We start from the raw sequence: 25,175 nt of genomic DNA, 5'->3' as shown, positions 1-25,175 counted from the left end.
ATATTACTTCTTTTATGATGTAATATTACCTCAATTTAGACTGAAAAAGTGACATTACACCAGAAAAGTGGTAAAATTTCACATTTCCAGAGGTAAAATTATACCTTTTTTCTGACATAAAAGGTGTACCCCTTCCCAGATGCAATATTACCATGATTTTTTTTTCTGTGTAGTTCACTGCTGAAAAGAACTCAAAAACTCTCGTTTTTGAAAATTTCTGTTTGTTCAAATTGTTTCCGTAATTATTTGTTTAATGTTTAATGTTTAATGTTTCGTTGATTTTTTTTAAACTGAAATAATATTTAATTTTTTACCGATTTTACAAAAAAAATCTAGATAGCTGTTGGTTTTTCAATAAACTTAATTGATTCATTCAAATTATCTATTGATCAACATTCAATCAGACTTTATTTCAAGATATCTTAAATCAAATTCCGTGTTTTCTTGGGTCGATAGTTTAAATGAACAAGAATAAAAATAATAGTAGAATCAACAATGGATTAACAAATTAACTGAAAATGCTACCATTTCGCTTCAATTACCCTATGTCCAACTAATTTCCCAAAGTGCATCCTTCCTGTCGTCGTTCAGTTCAGTACGCCCTGGAGCGAATATTTTTATGGATTCTAAATCCTCCCCCAACAAGAACCAGCAGAAGCAGCAGCAGCTCATTTGCTTCGGTGGCGGTTTTACCGATTGCCGACTTTTTTTTCCCCCTTAATTTTTCTGCTGACCCTCGTGGCCAGAACGCGGAGGCCAAGGCCGAGGACGAGGAGCGTCTCGCGTGAGACTGACCAATAGCCTGTCCCATTTTGAGGTCATGTCGAGGAATTTCAGGTGCTCACTTCTTAAATGATAGATTATGATGTTAGGAACAATGTTTTCTTAGACAAGAAAAAATAATAAAATACTTTCTCGCACCCCCTAGTCGATTTACTGAAAAAAGTCACTTTTTTGAACAAATTTTCTAAAATCGCTTGGAATCAATACAAAAACTGTTTCGATCAGGTGTGTATTATCTTCAAACGATAGGTTTTTGTCCATAGATTAAGATGCACTATCAATATTGGACCAAAATTTAAGTTTTTGGACTCTCCCAGGCGGATTTGTGTCGAAAAAATCGCATTTTTTCGAAACTTTTTTCAGAAATGTTCATTTAATTTAGGGTAGCCTATTTTTCCCAGTGAAACCAATACATGCAGCTTGTAGGAAATTTCATGGCGAACATTTTTTCCTCTGAGAAAATGCAATTTCGACACTCCAGAGCCGAGATATTTGAGTTTTAGTGAGGAAAAAAGTGACAATTTTCAAAATTTCTCAGAATTCAGAAGCAAGGCCTACTAATTACACGATGTAGCAAGCATATGTCTCAATGGTCAGGGTATGCTTTTTTATAGTAATTTTGGCCGCTGAATCCGAATCTGAAATCAAATTTCGTGTAAACAGTGATGTTTTGGAGCTACACCCTTTTGGAATGTTATTTGCGTGTTTAAGAGGCAGTTTTTGTAAATATTGATCGGTTTGTTTTAGAGGTCGTATCAAGGTGCTCCGATTTGGATGAAACTTTCAGCGTTTGTTTGTCTGTACATGAGATGAACTCATGCCAAATATGAGCCCTCTACGACAAAGGGAAGTGGGGAAAAAATATAAAAAATCTTAAAATTAAATTGCTCGCATTTTAGTAAAACTTCATCAATTCCCACTCTCTTAGATGCATTCGAAAGGTCTTTTGAAGCACTTCAAAATGGGCCATAGGCATCCAGGATTGGTTTAACTTTTTCTCATAGCTTTTGCAAATTACTGTTAAAATGGTTTTTTTTAAACCTCAATATCTTTTTGCAACAGCCTCCAACACCCATACTCTTTTAGTTCAAAAGATAGGTAATTTCATGGACTATAAGCCTACGGTAATAACTTTTTGGCCAATCACAGTTTTTCTCATAGTTTTTCGATTTTTCTATAACAAACATTTTACAACGTTAGTTATTGTCCTGTAGGCATCCATAGCGGCACTTTTTAGTCTCACTTTTGTCATATTTGAAATCCTCAGAAAATTCAAACTTCAATGCCCGTTTTATCCCACTTCCCTTTGTCGTAAAAGGCTCATATTTGGCATGAGTTCATCTCATGTACAGACAAACAAACGCTGAAAGTTTCATCCAAATCGGAGCACCTTGATACGACCTCTAAAACAAACCGATCAATATTTACAAAAACTGCCTCTTAAACACGCAAATAACATTCCAAAAGGGTGTAGCTCCAAAACATCACTGTTTACACGAAATTTGATTTCAGATTCGGATTCAGCGGCCAAAATTACTATAAAAAAGCATACCCTGACCATTGAGACATATGCTTGCTACATCGTGTAATTAGTAGGCCTTGCTTCTGAATTCTGAGAAATTTTGAAAATTGTCACTTTTTTCCTCACTAAAACTCAAATATCTCGGCTCTGGAGTGTCGAAATTGCATTTTCTCAGAGGAAAAAATGTTCGCCATGAAATTTCCTACAAGCTGCATGTATTGGTTTCACTGGGAAAAATAGGCTACCCTAAATTAAATGAACATTTCTGAAAAAAGTTTCGAAAAAATGCGATTTTTTCGACACAAATCCGCATGGGAGAGTCCAAAAACTTAAATTTTGGTCCAATATTGATAGTGCATCTTAATCTATGGACAAAAACCTATCGTTTGAAGATAATACACACCTGATCGAAACAGTTTTTGTATTGATTCCAAGCGATTTTAGAAAATTTGTTCAAAAAAGTGACTTTTTTCAGTAAATCGACTAGGGGGTGCGAGAAAGTATTTTATTATTTTTTCTTGTCTAAGAAAACATTGTTCCTAACATCATAATCTATCATTTAAGAAGTGAGCACCTGAAATTCCTCGACATGACCTCAAAATGGGACAGGCTACTGACCAACCAAATCCTGCTGCTCCTGGCCTGCTCTGTGTGCAAATGAAAGTGGTGAGTAATTAAAGTGGGGTTGGTGCTTTTTTTCCCTGCTGCTGCTCCACCCTTATAAAAAGTTGATGCAGTTTTCCGAGTTGCTCCTCTGCTCCAACAAATAGTAATGAGTGTGGCGAAACGAAAGTTGCCGCCGTGGATAATAAAAATAAAATGGGCAAACTTATTCGGACTGCGGCGACTTTGGACAGCGCGGACAGGGTGGACATGCAATAATGGCCCTTGGGCAGGGAGTGCAAGTGCCCAGTTGCAGCGGGAAATTTGTGAAGGTGGTTTACCGCTTTTTGTGATGGAAAAAAAGTTTTTTTTCGAATCGCTGAAGAGGACAGCATGTTTGAAAAGGGAAAATTAACTGAATTTAATATCAAGAAAAAAATCAAATTGTTGACAGTCTTATTATTTTTTAAAGAAATTGGTGAAAACGAGATTTACATATTGTTTAAATTTTTTTATGGATGTAGAAGTCTAATCAACTGAAAACAATCGAAATTAAATTTTGTGCATTTTTAATCATTTTAGCTTGTTTTGATTCGCTTGAAAAGCTTGTTTTGATGTTGAAAAAACGGGTCGTGATTTTTTTGCCTCTTCCTCGATTTTGGTCAGAGTCGAGGAGCATAAACTTCAAAAATATTTGCAACGACTCTTGTTTCAACAATTAGAAATGTTTTAAAGTGAAAAGACATATAGAGCAATTCCACCCCAAAACAGGAAATTTTTGGGTACTTTTTTGTCGACCCTCTCCGATTTCAATGAAACTTTGTAGACATGTTATCCTACACTTATATAAGCCATTTTTGTGTATATGGAGCCAGTTTCACTCGATATTGACATTTGAGGAGGGCGTAAGTGTTTTAATTTTTTTTATAATTCGGAATTTAAATATTTCTGTACCTCGAAGCCGTTGTATCGTATCAAAAAGTAGTCAAAGACAAACTTGTAGGAAATTTGACGGGGTTTTCGAAAAAAATACACTGAATGAAAAACACGCCACTTTTATGAGATTTTCTGATTTTTAAGTTTAAGGTTAAATTTAAGGGGGAGCCCACGATTATTTTTCGTTCAAAATTTTTGTGAAGATACAAAAAGACTCACGAAAAATGCAGGATGGAGCAACTCACCTAAAAAAAATACAAAAATCATTTACTGAAATTGTTTTTTTGAAAAGTGCTCTAAACGTCAAAATTTTCAAAAACCAAATGTGGGAATCGATTCTACATACAATTTTACATAAAAGTCTCCATATTGTCCTAAGTCCAATCCTTGTGAAGTAACAGTGGTTTTAAGAATAAAAATGTTGAAAAAATAGGTTTTTGGTGGTTTTTGGCAATTTCTATATGACAGACTTGATTTTTCAGTCTCGAAAATATTTTTAACGAAAAGCTCGTCCAATTTCCTATAAGTTTGTCTTTGACCACTTTTCAATATAACTCGTTTTATCGTTGATGTAAGCTAATTTACTTTCCAAATTACTACCATCCACTGAACCACACTGAAAAAAAAAAACTGTTTTCAGGTACGATCAATGTGATTAACCTTATATCTGTGAGCTCATACTTCCAATTGAAATGCTGTCAAAGGCAAACTTATGGGAAATTGGACGAGCTTTTCGGTAAAAATATTTTCGAGACTGAACAATCAAGTCTATCATATAGAAATTGCCAAAAACCACCAAAAAACCTATTTTTTCAGCATTTTTATTTTGAAAACCACTTTAACTTCACAGGGATTGGACTCAGGACAATGATCAATATGGAGACTTTTATGTAAAATTGTCTGTAGAATCGATTCCCACATTCGGTTTTTGAAAACTTTGACATTTAGAGCACTTTAAAAAAATAGTAGTTTATGCAACAAGTTGCAAAAAGAAGATTTTTTCAGCACGAGTCGTACATTTATCCAACGAGGTTTACCGAGTTGGATAAATACGACGAGTGCTGAAAAAATCAAGTTTTGCAACGAGTTGCTTACAACATTTTTTGAAATTCCGAAAAACGCTTCTTGAATGGAATTTTATGTCAAACATTCATGTGTTTAGTAAATTCACCGTTCAAAACAAAAAAAATATTTAAAAATGTTACTTTTCGATAATAGTGTTGAAAAGTTTAACTTTTCAGCACCCATTTCAGTGCTGAAAAGTAGAACTTTTCAGCACTGGTATTGAAAGGTATTAATTTTCCTTTCTGTTATTTTTGGTAGGGAAAAGTAGGCCGTTTCGTTTCTCCAGAAGGACAGGAAAAGTTGACAGTTTTACAGCGGGATTGCAAAAAAATAGTTTCAGTAAATGATTTTTGTATTTTTTTAATGTGAGTTGCTCCTCTTGCATTTTTCGTGAGTCTTTTTGTAACATCTTAGGCTACTTTTACAAAAAATTTGAACGAAAAAAAAATCGCGGGCTCACCTTCAAATTTGACTTTTAAGCTTAAAAATCAAAAAATCTCATAAAAGTTGCGTGTTTTTTTCTTTCAGTGTATTTTTTTCGGAAAGCGCGTCAAATTTCCTACAAGTTTGTCTTGGACCACTTTTTGATACGAGGCAACGGCTTCGAGATACAGAAATATTTAAATTACGAAATACAAAAATATTTAAAACACTTACGCCCTTCTCAAATGTCATTATCGAGTGAAACTGGCTCCATATACACAAAAATGGCTTATATAAGCGTAGGATAACATGTCTACAAAGTTTCATTGAAATCGGAAAGGGTCGGGTACAACCGATTCCCTATTTGACATGGAATTGCTCTATTTTTAAATGCCTGAAAAAAAAAGTTTAATGTTTAATGTTAAATGTTTAATGTTTAATGTTTAATGTTTAATGTTTAATGTTTAATGTTTAATGTTTAATGTTTAATGTTTAATGTTTAATGTTTAATGTTTAATGTTTAATGTTTACTGTTTAATGTTTAATGTTTAATGTTTAATGTTTAATGTTTAATGTTTAATGTTTAATGTTTAATGTTTAATGTTTAATGTTTAATGTTTAATGTTTAATGTTTAATGTTTAATGTTTAATGTTTAATGTTTAATGTTTAATGTTTAATGTTTAATGTTTAATGTTTAATGTTTAATGTTTAATGTTTAATGTTTAATGTTTAATGTTTAATGTTTAATGTTTAATGTTTAATGTTTAATGTTTAATGTTTAATGTTTAATGTTTAATGTTTAATGTTTAATGTTTAATGTTTAATGTTTAATGTTTAATGTTTAATGTTTAATGTTTAATGTTTAATGTTTAATGTTTAATGTTTAATGTTTAATGTTTAATGTTTAATGTTTAATGTTTAATGTTTAATGTTTAATGTTTAATGTTTAATGTTTAATGTTTAATGTTTAATGTTTAATGTTTAATGTTTAATGTTTAATGTTTAATGTTTAATGTTTAATGTTTAATGTTTAATGTTTAATGTTTAATGTTTAATGTTTAATGTTTAATGTTTAATGTTTAATGTTTAATGTTTAATGTTTAATGTTTAATGTTTAATGTTTAATGTTTAATGTTTAATGTTTAATGTTTAATGTTTAATGTTTAATGTTTAATGTTTAATGTTTAATGTTTAATGTTTAATGTTTAATGTTTAATGTTTAATGTTTAATGTTTAATGTTTAATGTTTAATGTTTAATGTTTAATGTTTAATGTTTAATGTTTAATGTTTAATGTTTAATGTTTAATGTTTAATGTTTAATGTTTAATGTTTAATGTTTAATGTTTAATGTTTAATGTTTAATGTTTAATGTTTAATGTTTAATGTTTAATGTTTAATGTTTAATGTTTAATGTTTAATGTTTAATGTTTAATGTTTAATGTTTAATGTTTAATGTTTAATGTTTAATGTTTAATGTTTAATGTTTAATGTTTAATGTTTAATGTTTAATGTTTAATGTTTAATGTTTAATGTTTAATGTTTAATGTTTAATGTTTAATGTTTAATGTTTAATGTTTAATGTTTAATGTTTAATGTTTAATGTTTAATGTTTAATGTTTAATGTTTAATGTTTAATGTTTAATGTTTAATGTTTAATGTTTAATGTTTAATGTTTAATGTTTAATGTTTAATGTTTAATGTTTAATGTTTAATGTTTAATGTTTAATGTTTAATGTTTAATGTTTAATGTTTAATGTTTAATGTTTAATGTTTAATGTTTAATGTTTAATGTTTAATGTTTAATGTTTAATGCATAATGTTTAGTGTTTAATGTTTTGTTTTTGAAAACTTATATTTTAAAATTCATGCGCTAAAATCAGCAAATATTCAAATCATTAAAAATTTGGGTTGGAGTTGTTTTGACAAGATATTTTTAGGCTTTCAATATTTAAAACAATGTTAATGTTGTGCAAACACTTGTAGGATTTCGGATACTCAAATAAGGAAACACAATTATTATATTTTCAATTTCTTATATTTTTCTCCGTAATAATGATTCAGATTCATTGTTTACCTTTCTGCAATTTTCATATGATTCTGGATTCTCTCACCTGGGTTAACTAAAACTTAACTACTTCGCGCGATTATCGCTACTTTGTTTGTCGATGAATCATTTACTGTTTTTCTTGATTTACTTCTCCTCCTCCTTTATAATTTAGTATCTCTGTTTTAACCTACAATGAAGACTGTTTTGTTTTGTTTTGTTCTCTATCTCTCTTTCAACACTGTTTTAGAACAGAATTTCACTACTCTGTTTTGTCACACTTTCTTTTGATTTTCTGTCATGGCACTCGTGTCTCTTTCATCTTTTTTGTTTTGTTTATCTGTTTTGTTTTGTTTGATTAGCTGCGACTAGCTTGAACAATGAGAGAAACAGTAAAGATTGCGGTTTTGTTTTGTCCGGTTAATTTTGTGTGAATGGGTTGCTTTGATTTCTGTTAGTGTGTGTGTTTGTGTTATAAAAGGGGGTGAAAGTACACGCTTGCTTTGTTTCGCTCGTCTTGTTTCCGAAAAGAGTTTTGAAAAAAAGTTTAGTTAAAACGTCGAAGAGTTTTGTGTTTTTAAATTTTGCGCATTTAATTTCGTGCTGTTTATGTTTTGGTTTCTTTGTTGAGATTTTTTTTTCATTTTTTAATAGAAAGAAAAAGTATACTCTTAAAGCTACGCCATCGATTTGCGTTTTAATTAATTAATCATTTCTCCCGTTTTGATATGAAAAATGTTGTTTCCGATATGTTACATACGATTTCATCTTCCTTTTTTGCTGCATATTTGATTTTTTCCTTTTTTTATTTGCAATTCAAGGACGGGGGAGTCTGTTCAGTTTCGAAATTAATTTTCCACTCTCTCTCTCTGTCTCTTTCTATCTCTGTCGCACACTTTGCGAAGGTTTTTAAGCTTTAAAACATGCAATTTTCTGCTTCAAGTGCGCTTGTTTGAGTGAGTGTCTGTATGTATGTGTGCTTTTCATCGTTTGGTTTTTGAGGGCGGGGGTAGAAACAGTTTCGAAAATGTACACATGCATATATTCATGAAATTTAATTACATTCATTATAATTATTCAGTTTTTCAGTTTTGCATGATACACTCGCTCTTTTTCACTTTCTCTTTTTGCTTTTTCTCTTTAAATTGCAATAAATGTGCAGTTTTCCTTCGTTTTGGCAGGGGCGTTGCAAGGGGTGGTGAAATTGAACACATTTTGGGGGGTGTTGACGCAACGAAAGCATTTGAATTAATCGAATCATTTGAACACCCAAAACAAAAGCCACGTTTGGTTTGAAATGTGCGTAGGAGGTCGATTGTGTGATTAGATGATGAATAGATTTCAGCATCAGCAGGGCAGGGGTGTAGAAAAGGGGAGAGATTGGGAAAGGTTGATCAAAACAGCCACATGCAACAACCCAACTCAATGAGGTGGAAATTGTGGGTTTAATGTAGTTTATAATGGTTTTCTGATTTTTGCACACAAACAATTGAAAAGGTGCCACCAGGGGCGTCACAAAGGGGGAGGGGGTTCGATCGGAAATGAGTCAAACATCGATCGCGTAATTAATGAACGGTCGGTTTTATCAAACTATTAATATTATCTCCGCCGACCACGCGTTTGTGGATTTAATTAAATGACGAATGATACTGATATGATTCGTTTTATTTGATATGTATAAATGATGGGGCAAATGTTGGCCGGCTTTCACAGTTGATGATGGAAAACGCATTATCGCCGCGTGTTGAAATGTGAGTGTGACCGCAGACAGTGTTTTAGCACCCCGATTGCAATCTGGTTTGCAAAAACACATTTGCACTGGAGGAAGAGAGGCCTCACCGTTGATGGATTTTATTTATTTAAATCGGAAATTTTGTGCGCTGTTTTTATCATGAGCGAACAAAGTTGTTTGCATGGGCTAGAGAGCTGCAATTGCAAAATTAATTGCGGAAAGCGTTTCGATTTACTTGTGCCACATGAAATTTATCGTTTTCTAGTGCTAATTGAAGTTTATAAAGGTTGACCCCATTGAATATGGGATTTACGTGGAAGTTTAATTTCAAATATTTCAACCACAGTTGATATCATTGCAGATTGTAAAAAAAACATAATTTCAAAGAATTTTATTTGAAATTTTGACATTTTTTTAAAATTTGTATCAAAAGGCTTCTTTTGCCTGCTGGTAACTTTCAGTTAAAATGATTTTTTTTTGTAAATTTTGAACATTTTTAATACTTTAATATTTATGTTTTTTAAGTGATTGTTTTAAGGTTACTATTTGAGAACTAGTTCTTAGACCATTTTTTAACCATTTGACAAAAACTTTTTTGACGAAATTTGTACTGATTTTTAAATGGTTACCATTGCTTGTCACCATTATGTTAGGAAATGTATTCATAAGGTCGCCCCACCCCTTCAAAATTGGTCCGAAAAATCGGAGGCCAAAAATATATTTTTTTCAAAAAACTTGAAAATATCCATGGAAATAGAAGACAATCAACTAAAAACAATTAAAAATGCCTTTTTCTGCATTGATTATCATATTAAGCATGTTTAGAATCATTTTTATGGACTTTTATGAAATTACAATGTACAGTACTGCAAAATCTTTTTTCCCGCTAAAATAAAATTTTCGTTAATACTTAAAATATTTGAAAACTTATGATTGCAAAACAACTGGGCAGGTGTATAATGCATTTTAAAACACTTTTTTCATTCAAATGTTGAAACCGTGGCTTCTAATTAAAATTTGTAAACTTTTTTTTTGCTCCCCCCTCGACTTTGGTCAGAGTCGAGGGACATACATATAAATTTTTTTTTAAAAATGGCCTTTTTGAAAATTGTTTTTTTTTTCACGGAAATTGCATGAATTTTTAGTTTATGGAATATTGTTGTTTCTTCGCTGAAACTTAACTTAATTGAATTGTTTTTGTAGAAAAAGATTTGTTTTTGATTATTTTTCACTATTTTTCAATCGTTTTCTGTCAAATTTCAGGTTCTTAAAAAAACAAATATTGCATCCTAAAAATGGGGGTTTATGGGTTTAATGGGATAATATTCATCAATTTTTATCAACCTTCTAAATTAATTATTTTTTTGTGCATGCTTCTTAAAAAATAATGAAAAGCATGAAGGTTCAGTGGGTGTTCTCTATCCGATCTATCAGTTCCTCTTAGATTCCAAAATATCCATTTAGTTTTTCTTCAGTTAGTTTTCCTTCAGTTAGTATAACTCGCCTTCACACAAAGCCGTCGTTTCTGGTTTTCACCGGAAGCACGCCCCAGCAGCTGGACACCGAGTTGCGGCTGAGGACAAAAGCAAAGGCCAGCAGCAAGGTTGAAAAAAAATCTCTTCGAGCGAATAATGATTGCCTGAAGAAAAGCCCTCTGAGTATGCTTTGATCTCGTTTTTCCTGACTGCCACTTGATCGCTGGGTGTGGCAGAGACGAATAAAAATTTGAATGATTGGGTTTAGTCATCAACTTGCTGCGATCAAGATCCAATCTTGCCCCTTTACTGCCAGCAGTCATGGGTTGTTACAATCATCGACTGCACTCTTGACGAATGACAGCTAGTCGTGGCAATTTGAGAATAAAGACTATTCTCAGCAGTCTTATTCGTGGGGTGTAACAGGCAGCGATTAATCGCAAAATTAATCATAGTCGCTAGATTTTCAACACTGGCCAGCAGAGCCAACCAAGACCCCTACACAATCCCCCTTCCCTTCCCACGCCTTGTCTTTAACATCAATCCCTTCCCTACTAAACCCGAGTAGGCCGCGGGTAATCGGCTCCCCTCCCACTAACATTTACACACAAGATCCTCTGTAATTATTAAGTCAAATGTAATTACAAAAGCCGACTCGGTCCTAACCAGGTCCCAGCACCAAAAAGGACCTAATAAAAATAATTTTATGAGAAAAAAAAGGTTCAGTGGGTGAAGTTAAGGAGAAAACAATGCTTTAAAAACAAACAATTTGTTTGAAAAATGTTATTTGAATTTATAGGTTTTAGATTAAACCTTTAATATACACTTGGATTTTCACTGAATTCGCTTATTTCTACCGATTTTTCAACTGCTGAACAGGTCGGTTGATTAAAAACCACTAAATTTGGTAAAAATTTACCGAAATTCGGTAATGTAGTTCTTTATTGTTCATTTTACCATCAATTTTCGGTAAAATTTTGGCTGATACCGATCTAAACTTTAACGATTTTTCAATTACCGAATTCGGTAAAGAAATCAAAGTGTGTTATTTCTATAATTTAATTTGAATAATTTTAACTTCTATGCTATCTTTTTATAAGAAGAATAAGGGAAAGTGAGAGATTCAATCCTTTGCCTGTATTTCGTCAGGTTTACAACACGCGTTGATTTCGCGTTGAAAGTACATTAAAAATGTATCCTATAATCTTAAAAAAAATTCTCTATTTGCCATTTCAAAGCACACCTGCCAAAAATAAATTCGTTTATTTTTTCACAGGACACGTTCAATTCTGTAGAAGAAGAAAATTTGGGAAACTTCGAAAAAAATAGAGTACGGGCGTCCCAGCTTTATTTAATATCAAATTCGAACAATCGGCTTCTGAATTGTTAGTTAGGTGGCACACCCTTAGCCACATGGTTTGAATTTCATCAGAAGTTTGTAAACTTACTTCTAAAACTAAATATTCCTTGATTTCACATTTCCGGCAAAAATTGTGACTTTTAAGTAGAGCGTCCAATTTCCTGGATTTACAAAATTCCCAGGAAACGGGAAATTTTCAACAAATTTCCCGGGAATTTCCGGGAAATTTCAAATTTTACCGAAAATTGTCCTGATCTTGGTTCTGATTGATATTCTTCAACAAAATGGTATAAAATAGCATTTTAAATGATCAAAATAATAATAACATGCATACAAAAAATCAAGAAAATATATAAAAATTCTAAATTTATAGGCTGTCTTGCAATTCGTACACTCGATTAAAAAATAATCATCAGTATTTTTTGTGCAGTATTATTTTTCTAATCACAGTATTTGGACAGCGAGTAAAATGAATCTATGCTTCAAAACCATAAAATTGCTATTAAGTATGGCTCTGTGAACAGTTTGAGAGAATATGATAAAGCATAATATTGAGACGACGTTGAAATCTATAAAAATCATGAAGAAAATATGGATTTGAAATCTATTTTCCAAACAAATCTTACTTGTTTGTGCTCATGAATAAATATATAAGCATTGGATTTACATTAAAAATCAGCTTTTTCACTAGAAATATTATTTTTATAAAATCACAACTTAAAGCTTAGACATATTTGGAGCGATATTTTAATATATGTTTGCATTTTTTGGACACCTTCTATACAATACGAAGTAGTTTTTTTTATGATTCAGCTTAATAAATGACCTCGACTTAAATAATTTTTAAAGAAATAAAAGTAGTTTAGACACTATTTCATTTGAAAACCTCTTAACTTGTTAGCTCATTAGCTCAAGTGCTATATATTTTTTTAACATTAAACTGTAAACACTTTTAAACAAATTAACCAAATTTTTCTTGCACAGCTCTCTTTGAGGATATTTTTTTCAATTTTCATCCAATTTGGCCATAGTAAACAAAATCGTAAAAAAAATATTTTGACAGAAGGGGTACCTTGTTTTCAAATGATAAAACAACAATTTTCGTTTGAAAAATTAACCAGAATTATAACATTTAATTTTCATTCCAAAATATCGTATTTTTTGTTGCTTAACGAATAAACAAGATCCCAGTTATGAAAGCTACAGAAACTAATACTATTTGAAATAAACACTAATATGAATTTATCAGACGAACTGATAAGTTATAAGAACGGTAAATTGAATAGAATAAAATAAAATTGAGTTTTTTCATAATAATTTCTTGTAAATCTAAAAAATAATGTGCCAAAAAGTTTGGAAAATGTATACTTCCGCTTGAATTTCGGGATTTCCCGGGAAATTTATAAATTTCCCGGGAAACGGGAAATATTTTTTTCGGGAAATCCCGGGAATTTCCGAGAATTTTTTTTCCCGGGACGGGAAATTGGACGCTCTACTTTCAAGCCACTTAAGTGTAAGCTTTCGTCACCATTTTTAATCAATAACTTGAACTTTAAAACTGAATTTCCCAAAACGAACTGATGAAAAGTCTTCCCCCAATCTAGTTACCTGGCGCTACGCGCAATCGATTCCATCTCATTGATCACCCTCTACCCCACACACACTCTCCCCCATCATTTCAGCTGAATCAGCCTTCCCCAGACTACTTCGATTGAAGGGGGAAAAAACATAATGCTGTCCTCATCAGCATTATTTTTTCCTTTCTCTTCAAAGCGCGATCATGGCCTGCGCTTGCCGCGCCAAAACAAATTGACGTCGTTTTCTTTTTTCTTGAAACTCGGGCAAAACTCTAGGAAAATCGTACGTTTAGCATTCATTCCACGGGCCGGAATTTTCCAGCAGCTGCTCGAAAATAAAAGGATATGGATAGCCTCGAGAAGGGGTGTTTTTCCACACTCCACCATCGAAGACCATAATTCAACCAACCAATCGAGAAGGGGGGAGGGGGCGGTTCGACGTGAGGTTCATTGTGTGATTGGATGTATTGGTTTGGGTTCCGATCGAAATAACAGCATTATTTCGAATAAATATTTCGCGTCGATAACAGCTATCGACAGCGTGTTGTCAAATTTAATTTTTGAAATTTGCGCGCAGCGAGTTGGGCGCCACCACGCGGTGACTAGCGGAAGCAACGGCGATGGTGATGGTTGACTTTTTCACTGTGGTGGTGGTGTGGGTGTGAAAATCCACTTTTGCGGTGTGATTGTTTTGAAAATTGATGGGGTTGGGTTGGTGTGGGGTTAAATAAGCATGCCATGGAGTAGTCAAAGGGGTAGGGAATGCGAATGGGATGGGAATAGGTTGAATCCATTTCCTGATTTCGTGCACGATTTTCTCGTAGGGCTTCGGAATAAAAATGTTACACAATAGACGGAAGCCGCTGATGGGTTGAGCTGTGGAAAAAGAGCTTAAGTAGGGCGCGAGCAAATCGGCTTTATTTACAATGTGAATTTTCAAATGATAATGCTATTTGACTAAATCAAGTGAAGGTGTAGTCTAGAGTTATAGAGCTATTCTTTTTTTGCCACCTTTGGCATACTTTAATACAAAAGCAGGGTAGCCTGCCAACAGTTGAACAAAGAAATTTTCATCCTTTCCCCCACCAACTATTGTCAAATTACCCTACCCTTCACAGTGTGGTCGGTCATGGAACGGAATGAAGATATCTACCCTCTTTCTTTCTCTATCTGATGAAATCATTAGTCTCGGGTTTGCTGCCATAGCTGGGTTTTTTCCTACTCTAATCCTAGACGTGCTTTCGGTTTTGTTTGCCACCTTCCTTCTCTCTTCTCTCTCTTTTTTTTTGAATACGCAAATCAAATTAATTTGATTTATTAGCGAGCGTACCAATGGAAAAGTTTCGCCTTACCATTCATAAATAAATTATCTTCTATCCTCGTAATACTATTTCTCACCAGTTCAAAAGTTTTCTGCTTAAAATTTGCTCATTCTCCCTCACCATCATCGCTACACTTATATAGATTTTTTCAATTATTTAAATTTCTTCATAACTTAATTTATCTAAAAAAAAAAACAACATCTTTCTTCCGCACTCACGCAAATTTCCCGCATTCACCCTTCTCAACCACCCACACATTTTTTGTCTGTACGTTATAGTTAGAAGTTAAAATTTTGGTTTCACTTACACAGCTTAATTGAAATAGTTTTTTTTTTTTCACCAGCAGCATAGTTCTAGAGAGGTGCTTAAGAGCTCATTTTCCCGGTTTCTAGTTACCTTGGGGCGGTTGTTGGTCGGAAGTGCTGCTGCGGAGTTGTGCTGAGTAAGCTGTGCGACCTGCTCGTTGCCACGGTGACCACCAGCAGGAGTGTTGCTAGCAGTGTGACGAGACTTGAGGGCAGGCTGGGGGCGCTGCTGTGACCTGCTGGAAAAGGGGAGATGAGGGGAAAATGGTTATATTTGGGATTTATTTTAGTTTTAATGAGGAAACCGAAATTTGTTTAATAGAAATGAAATTTAAGAAAAGTATTGAAAATTGATAGTTAAGGATAATAGATAATATTACAATCTAACAAATTTGGCCGAAAAAACGCGAAAATCTCCTTTAGAAAAGATTGAAGTCTTTTTTTTTTGATAATAATGTCGAGTATGCAGTTGAAATGGCAGCGAAAACAAGCAAAAAAATGCCTTTTCATCAGAGTCAGAAATTTAGCGGATTTTAGGAGACGAATAGAATAAAAAATGAAGGAAGAGAGGTGTTGTTGCTACACTTTTTTAGGCGATAAGGGAAAATTTCCAAGTTATCTTCAAGTAAGGTCAGCAATCCGTATTGGTACTAAATATTATTTACTTTATTGATTGAACTTTTCTAACATGCCCACCATGTGAAACCATAAGATAATGTGAGGTTGTTGAATATTTCTATTTATTTAATGAAAAAATTTTCAGCTTAAATTTTAATTTTTGTTTCGTTAAAGTCAATGCACAATTTATTTCAATGTTTTGTCTAATGGCAAAAAAAACTTTTGCTGAAAATCAAAATTTAACATGAACAGCCAAGTGAAATTGATTGTTAACCATTTATAAAATGACATTTAATTTCGCTTTTTAATCAACATTTTTTTTAAATCAGCGTTTAGCAAATTTTGAATATTGGGACCACCAAGAGTGAGCTAAGTCCTAAGTGAGCTGTCAAACTAAAAGTGTCAGACCAAGAGTTAAGGGTCCACCTTATAAAAAAATTAAATAAGTTATGCAGCTTGATGATTCCTTTTATTCTATAATTCCCTTAGGGATGACAGATCGAAAAAAGATGAAAAACTTTAGGGAAAGATACATTTTCATAAATTGATTAATATTTTCAAAATTTTGAGACCAGCATAAAAAAATGCATTTTTTGATACATTTGGCTTAAAAAAAATAAAATGGGGCTTATGATTTGAAATTTGGATTGTGCTATTTGAAAGAATTCAAAACTTATAACAACTATTTTAAGAAAATTTTTGCACTCATCAAATATTTGTTCGACATTCAATTTTTTTAAATTCAGCAAAGTTTCGGAACTCAAATTTTCCAACTTGTTAGTAAAGATTATCAAACAATTTTTGAAGATATTCAAAATGGTTGAGTCAGGTTTAATTTTCATGTCCATGAATTCTACTGTATTCTAAAAATTTCAACAATGTTCTTCAAAATGTGTCACTAAACTAAGAAATCACTATAATAAGTATGAACAGATGTTCAAAAAGGGCGTTTCACATAAAATGTCATTCATATATTACATTAATATTCACATCATTTAAAGACAATAAAACTCACATTTTTTATTGTTTCTGGATTTTTAAAAATCCAGATTCCGATGAAAAAACAAAAGGATTTTTTTAAAGATCGTACACAGTCGTTGACGAGGAAAAAATATTTAGAATTGAATTTCACATTAAAAAATATTCCAAAATAACATGTGATCTAAATATAACCATGTGAAATACATTTAAAATACTATTACCTTAAAAATGCATAGTAGTTCTCTAGATATCGCAAACTATTTCGTTATTTAAACATTAATTTAGTTTTATTTGAATTTTGCATTATTGGTTTTCAAACAATTTTTTATGAAAATCTGTCTCTTGAGATGGTAATTTTGATCGATTTACTGTCTTTGTAAAGTTGTAGATTTAAATTAGAACAATTCCGGGGAAAATATTTACACTCTTAAAAAACCATTCTAAATTACACTTTTTTTTTAACTAAAATTTGAATTCCCAAAACATTTTTTTTATTTTTTATTTTTAAAAGGCCAAAAATTTGGTTCAAGAGATATTATTTTTGAAAATTATCAAAAAAAATGTTTTAGAAAAAAAAATTAAAAACTTAGTTGAATTTTCAATCGAAAAAAAACATAAGCGATTTTTTGATAAGGTGTATCATTTTGAAAATATAGGTTATAATTTTCTTTTTGAAATTATAGGTTATAATTTTCAAAAAAAAATTCTAGTTTATGAAAAACAAACTTCATGAAGAAAAGCCAACCCTGAAAAAGAAAGATTGAAAAGCTGAGAAAATTTCCATAAATTTTCTCTTTAAAAAATTTGAATATCAGACGATTAATTTTTGAGATTCATAGCCTCACGAAGAATTCGAATCGATGAAAATGAGTTATTCTAAGTGTCATTGAAGTAGCCTGTAATTTTCAACTGACGATGTCTTTAAAACAATTAGTTCGATTGTTTATGTTAGAGAGTGAAACTTTTGTGAAATTTTCTGATATTTTCGATTAATAGAATAATTATAGTTTTAATATTTGGTCTAAAAATGAGGAAAATTATCTATTTGTAGACCTTTTCAAAAGTTCTGCTTGAACTGCTTGCAGGTTTTCCTACCAAGTAAGCATAAGAGATTTGCTTACAGGATTCCACGTCAAACCATTTGGGTCTAAATAAAAATTTGTCAGATTTAGAAAAAATAATAAGATTTTTTGATTGCCGGTTAGAGTGGGTCTATCCAAAATAGGGCGGCTCAAAAAATAATTTAAGTTTCCCACGTTTCAAATGAAAAGTGATAAGTTTAATGACAAAAAATCATACATTTTGACAAAGCTGAATACACAAACATATCAATTGAAAACTTTATTAGCTGATTTCAGGGCTCGGGACCTAAGAGCTTACAGATGGAAATATATTTTTTTCAGGATGTTTTATGCAACATATCTATCTGCATAGGAAACTCATGCCTCATAGGTTGTTTTGAAAATTTACTCTAGATTTCTAAAATATGTTAAATTGCAAAGAAGAAAAACATCATAATAAAAGGTATTTTTGTGTGAAAAGTAATCTAAAAAAAAATTGAACCTCCCAGTATCTTTGTCCTTAACAAGAGCTTAGAGACAAGAATTTTAATCAACCGAATCAGTTAGATTGAAAAACAAAATAAACATGAAGTGCCAAAAATCTTATTTTAGAATTGCAGGTCACACAATTTCTCCTTAAATCTCATTTCTCAAGTTATCTTGAGCAAAAGCCAATTTCATCTTCCCCAGAAGAAAAACACCCCACCCAAATTCAATTTCCACCGCCTGCTGCGCCCAGTCTCCTTCCAGTTTTCACTTCACTTGTCAAAAACAATAAGCAAAATAAACACCCGCCGCCAACCGAGCCAGAGATCTCTTGGCACCCGGCCCGGCCTGCTGCGATGAGAATCTTGCGCTCTTACCTTGAACCCGGTCCGCCCGCGTGTTGGCGGCGACGGCCTTTCGCGACTCGAGCATCGGCGCCTTCTGCGGTTTGTCACCCTCGACGCTTTCCTCGTTGCTCTTCCAGTACACGGTGGAAATGGTGGCGAGACACTGTGGGAAAAAGTTGGGAAGAAATCGTTGATTTTTCAATTATTTTGAACTTGAAAAATTTTCATGGTGTGCAAAATACTCCCAAAAAATGTAACCCAACCTACCTTCAGCTTCATGTCACCCCGCTTGAAGTGCTTTGGCTTTACCCGGAATTCCAGCCCCAGAATGGAGGTCTCCAGCTTGTCCTTGCCGGACACGACCGGCTCGTACTGCCGCACCAGCCCCGGCTCCGCCGGCTCGCTGTTAATGTACCAGGTGAGGTGAACGGCGGGTTTGGACCGGCCGGAGGTGCAATTTACGCGGACAGCGTCCCCGAGCTGGTAGCGGGGCTTTCCGCCCGATATGTGCGGGTCTTCGTCGGGGAGAACTGTGGGAAAAGGGTAAAAAAAATTACAGATTTTTAGTACATTTTGATTTGTTCCAAATTGAAGAAAATCAATAAACTTCCAGGAACACCGAGTTAAATTTCTGTCCCAGGAAAATCCCAGGAAAATCAATCGCTGAAGCTTCTTGAAAAGTCTTCCTTCTTCCTATCGGACATCCCAGTCTGTCTGCAGTTGACAGTTTTCCGATTTTATAAATTGAATCTGACGGCTTTCCCCTCCCATCTCCTTTATTAAACTTACCCACAACGGTCATCTCGCCGTGGTCGGACACGGTCTGGAAGGACGGCGCTTCTGCTGACACCTCGCATCGATACTTGCCGGTGGACGCGAGCTCGATCGGATCCAGAACCACCTGGTCGTTGGTGGAATTTTGTACCTGCAGAGAATAAAGCGAAAAAGAAAAATCCAACCTCATCATCATAATCATCAGACAAAAGAGGGAAAGAACTTACGTCAACGTTGATGCCCTCGCGGGGGAAGATCTGCACCGGCGGTGAGTCCCGGGGCACGTACCGGTAGAACTCGTGGCCGTCCTTGTACCACTTGACCGCGTACAGGGCCTCGCCCTCCATCTCGTAGTGGCACTCGAGCCGAACCGAGTGGTCCTTGATGGTGTGTTTAGGCACTCGCACCTCCGTCAGCTTGATACCGAACGCTGTCTCTGTGGTGGAGAAAGTACAAAGAAATTCAAGTTATTGGCATGCACAGAAAGAGATTCAAGTGAAAGAATGACGACGGGAATGTCTAGGACCGTGGAATCTCCTTAAGCAACGAGGACAATGACGAGGACCACGTCTTGGAGGGCTAAATTTAGAAGCTTTTCAAAGTTTAGAAAAGCGAAGGATCTTACTGGAAAATTGATTCGGTTCAATTTGAAATGACTTTAATCTATCCCATAGTTAAAAGTAATAATTTTTCGATTGAATTACGATGTAAAACACAGCTGAAAGGAACACCAAAACTCTGTTGTGTACCTAAATAAACTTATTGTAACTTGATTATTCACAAATAAAACCGAATTGAATTGAATTGAAATAACTTTAATTTAGTGATGGTTGGAATCGTAGTTTTCAGTTTTAAAAATTATATTGGTAATGCACTTTTTGTACTGAAATTAAAAAAAACTTGACTAAATTATGAGAAAACATTCATGAAAGCAATCAAACAAACTATACAGCAATATCATTTGAAAAGAGCATTAACCGAAAAAAAGTTCACCATTCAGACTCAAAATTTGTCTGGGGATTCCGTGGCCAAAATATACTATCCGTATTTTTTTCGCGGCACTGCCATCCACATACAAGGCGAGTGAAGTCAAAATCGAACCAAGATCGAACCAATTTTTTGGCGCGTAGCGTTTGAAAAGGTCGTATGCAAATCGGTCATACTTTACAAAAATTTAAACTTTTTTTAGTTTTTTTTTTCTTTAAAAAGCATTACATTTAATCTCGGACTGGAACTTTTTTTTTTAAACTTGTGGATCAGCAATTAATTCCATCGATGTTGGCATATTACCTTTTTAGTGTTCAATTAAAACTAGTTTAAAACTTTTTCGACGGAAGTTGAGTGAGTATTTAAATAGCGCAATTTATTTTAAACCAACGGTCAGGAAGAATCAATCGTAATTGATGTGGTTTCAAGGAATTGAATCTATTTAATTTTTAGTTTACTGTATTGCGAAATATTGCTTGGATGGTCAAGTAAAACTTTGTACTATTTTGATATTATAATTGTTAAATGTGGAGAAATGTATGTAATACTTATAATTATCTCAAATATAGTGAAAACATACAACAAAAAAATTGGAAAAATAATTATGTATGTATTTCATACGACCTTTTCAAAAACCACACGTAAACAATATTGACAGCGCCTCTGGCGGTGACTTCAGAAAACTGCATGCGTGTCAGATCCTTGATTTTTTTTCTGGCCAATAAAAAGATTGCCATTTTGGTAAATTTTCGCAAAAAAACACATTTAACAAAAAAGTCATAACTCTGAGCCGTTTCAACCGGTCAGAAATGTCAAATAGATTAAACAAAATTAAACTTGAACTTCTCGTGAAAGAAAAATGTGACGTGACGGGACACAATCATAACATTGGATTTTTTAAAAGCAAGCAAATGTAGTAATTGAGCAATTCACAGCAATTTAAAGGAGCCATTTTGCATAATTAATTTGTCTACATAATTTCCCATTCCCCATTTGAGAGCTGTCCATACAAAAATGGCTTGTGGGTATAAAAAAAAAACTGTGCATTTTGAAGAAATTTTTAAATCGATTTGGTGTCTTCGGCAAAAATGGTGTTGGCGTATGAAGACGGCTTTACAAAAATTGAAAAATGGTTTTTGTTGTGCCAATTTTTAATATTTCTAAATTGATTAAATTGATTTCCAAAAAATCACTATTTTGTTTGATATTTTGTTTATTTTTTTATTTATTCAAAAATTCCAAGAACAAGCAAAAAACTTCGACCATTTTTGAAAAAAAAAAACACATTTTTGACGAGTTGAAACAGTTCCCTACATTTTGCCTTATATGACTTTATCGATACGGCCTATGGTTGAAAAAAAATAAAATAAAATAAGATTTTAAGTGTTGTTCAATAACGCTTCTTTTTTATCACCGGAATCTCGCAAATTATTGGTCAGATTTGCTATGCAAAAAAATCAAAATTGATTTTTCGAAGCGGCTGAAAACACTTAATTATATTATCATTTTTAATGATTGATAAAAGAGAAAATCACATTTCTGGGGCAAGTTTTTGAAAAGGCTGCAAGGCCGTGTCAACAATGTGACAAAAAAAAACAAATTGTAGGGAATTTTCTCATCCTCTAAAATTTGTTTTATCAAAATAGGCCAAACATGAGCACTATTTTTTTTAAATGAAAAACTCCGACTCAAAAAAGTTCCATAAAAATGGCTCTAAGTTGAAAACGGACCATATTATGAAAAATTCACTTTTTGATTGTAAATGGATTTAACATTATTTTTTAAATATTTTTTTTTTTCAAAAGAGCAAAAGGTCAAAGATTTTATACTTATTCAGGAATTTTCTGAAATGATGACATCATATGTCCCCAAAAACAAATCAAATAGAAAAATAAAAATAGTGTTTTTTTTGTAAATTAAGGCCTTCACATTTTTTTTTCAAAATTTATGTCGCCCCCCGAAAAATGGTCCGAAAAATAAGGGGGCAAATTTTTTTTTCAAAGAACTTCAAAATTTTTATGAAAATAGAAGTTTACCAACTGAAAACAATCTGGAATGCATTTTTCTGTATTGAAAATCATATTTAGCATGGGTTGGATTAAAAATATTTGATTTTTTATGGAATTTATTGGAATTTATTGTGTATGGGCACAGCATCGCAAAAACTTTTTTTTTCAAAAAATAATATTTTCGTCAATACTTAAACATTTTGGAAACTAATTATTACAAAACAACTGGACAGGTGTATAGTGCATTTTTAAACACACGTTGAAAAATTGTTGGAAAATTTTAGAAAAATTATACACCCGTATAGTTGATTTGCGAACATTAGTATAAAAAATTAAGATTTGGCGAAAAAACTAATTTGAACGAAAAAAAAAAAAAAAAACCGCCGCGGTTATGTACATTGAAAATCCTCTAAAATTCAATTGATTTTCTAATAAACAGAAACAGGCTAAAATGATTCTCAATGCAGAAGAGTGTATTTCAAATTAATTTCAGCTGATTTTTTATTAAAATCTTGAATTTTTTTGAAAAAAAAAGTTTTGCCAAAAAGCTTGAAGAAAAAGTTTAAAGTTTAAATTTTGAAGGAAAATTACAATAAAAATATAACAGAAAAAAGAAAAGATCCTGTGCCAACATTAAACCTTTGGTCAATTCGACCTTCTGTTGCTTATCCCACCAAAAAGAAAAAGAAGAAGAACAATGTGAAGCATAGATGTGAGATAGTATGAGACTTGTGTTTTTTATCAGTTAAACATATAATTTTTGTCCATCTATATTTCATACAATGACAGAAAATCAAGAGAGGTTTCCAATTTTTTTTCAGTTTTGTGCACAGACAGGGCTTTGATGAACATCATGAAATAAATATGTCAATATTGTCACCTAAATAACAAAACTAAAGTTCACTCTTTATATAGTTTATAAGTTAGTTTTAAGGTATCCCTTTTCCCTTTTGTACATGTAGGACCTCCTACATTTGAAATCACTAGTATTTAAAATTGAGGTGAAAAGTTATCGATTGTGATTGGACACTCAATAATATTTTAACTGAACGAATGTACATGGAAAAGAAAATCTGAATAAATACAAATTAAAAAAAACTTAAGTAACAGGTAAACTACGATGCTAATCGCTTACTTTAGTTGTAATTTAAAAGTATTCTAGATGTGCTTTCAAGCTTTCAGAATTATCGAAAAGTTATTTTAATGTTTATGTGGACAGAAAAAAATCAGTTTTGATACTAATTAACACAACCACATATCTTAAATTGCAATTTCTCTAAACATTTGTCCGAAAACAAAATACGACTTTTGCTTTCATAATCCTTGCATATGTCATAACGTCAAACAAAACCTTTCTATTTTCAGTACCCCGGATGACTCATTCGAACACTGCGCTTCCAGCGTAACAATTTTAAAATTACCCATTTTTTATTTTCATGTTTATCGCCCCCAATCATACACTGCCAGTCGCTGCCGCCGCTGCTCATGTCATAACATACACATATGAGCCTGACAGGCACAATCATATGGACAGACGGACAGTCAATCTCGCAAACAGGACCCAAGTTGGCCACGATCCCGGACGGACGGTGGATGGCGTGCATGAATAAATGAGTAGGCCATGAGGCACGACGCGCACCGCACGAGGACCCTGTCAAAATGGACAGGACGATCGACCCAGCAAAACAGCTGTCGCGCGCGCGTTGGTGTGTTATCATTTGTATTTGTACTGCTTTGTATGAAAAAATTCAATTCAGAAGGGAAATAAGAGAAATAAGAGAAGTAAAATTCCGGATGAAGGGTGACCATAATTAAATGCGAGAGATAATACGGGTCACTCGGAATTAGTTCCAATTTTTCATGACGTTTGACCCGTTGACGTCTGAGGGCAAACACACGTGTGCTAGGTCAATTTCATGGCTTACTACGCTCTGGGGGTTGTTGATTGAACGGAACTCGGCCTGGGCTAGGGCCTAGTCCGGTCCGGTGTGTCCTAATTTTTTATTGCTCTTTTCTATTTATACGATTCTTTCAACGCAAAGGCCATTAGGCAGGGGTTCCGGAAGGGACAGGAAGAAGCGAGGGTGGAACAGGCTTCGGTCCCGAAGGGGTCTTTTGACAAATATTCTAATCAAAATGTTACGTAAATAGCAGATCAACTATTAGGGAAGGGCCGATAATTGGAATGATTTTTTTTTTAAACAGCTTGGAACAAAAATTCAAAATAAGCTAACACAATAATTTGAATTTTTGCATTTTTGCAAAAATTGCTTTAATTTCAGACAATCAGACTTAGATTCAAAGCTCTCAAATATCATAAGTTTGAGTGAATTTTCACGAACGCCTGAAATCTGTGAATTTTTTTAAAGTTATTTTTAGGAACTGTAATTATTAAAGCCTAAAAATGAAAAGAAAAAAAATGCAAATTGACTGTACAATAAAAAAATTAAAACACATTCAAACCAGTTTACAAACGATTTTTTCAGTTATGTTTTTTTAGATATTGAAACTGTTTTTTAACTCCTTACACAGAAAAAAACAAATGATCGTAATATTCAACAGGGAATGGTGAAAGATTTTGTGTCGAAAATATTCATCATTTTCTTTTAAATTTTCACCAGGTTCACATTTTTACACATTTTCCATGTATTATTACTCAAAAAAGGAAATATTCAACCAACCAAATTTTCAACCATTCAAAAAAAAATTTTTTTGTGTAATTAATAAGTTATTTTTAAGGGAATTATTTTTTTTTGTAAATGT

General features: G+C 32.9%; 1 protein-coding gene across 3 annotated transcripts in view; it reads right to left on the bottom strand.

Moving 5' to 3' along the window:
• Positions 1-7,850: 7,850 nt before the first annotated feature.
• LOC120412489 (uncharacterized) overlaps positions 7,851-25,175 on the bottom strand; it is a 32,569-nt gene continuing 15,244 nt past the window's right edge. For 2 of the 3 annotated variants that reach the window (XM_039572984.2, XM_052707935.1), the window contains 5 exons: positions 19,644-19,852; positions 19,432-19,567; positions 18,910-19,172; positions 18,673-18,805; positions 7,851-15,388 (listed from right to left, as the gene is read on the bottom strand). In XM_039572984.2, the coding sequence (XP_039428918.1) occupies positions 15,237-15,388; positions 18,673-18,805; positions 18,910-19,172; positions 19,432-19,567; positions 19,644-19,852 (893 nt within the window). In that variant the 3' untranslated portion in view covers positions 7,851-15,236. The remainder of the gene's footprint in view (positions 15,389-18,672; positions 18,806-18,909; positions 19,173-19,431; positions 19,568-19,643; positions 19,853-25,175) is intronic. The other variant, XM_039572985.2, reaches the window with a different exon arrangement.

This window comes from Culex pipiens, chromosome 2 (assembly GCF_016801865.2).
Source record: "Culex pipiens pallens isolate TS chromosome 2, TS_CPP_V2, whole genome shotgun sequence".
In the NCBI taxonomy this organism is placed as follows: domain Eukaryota; kingdom Metazoa; phylum Arthropoda; class Insecta; order Diptera; family Culicidae; genus Culex; species Culex pipiens.
This window is presented reverse-complemented; position numbering and strand designations above follow the sequence as displayed.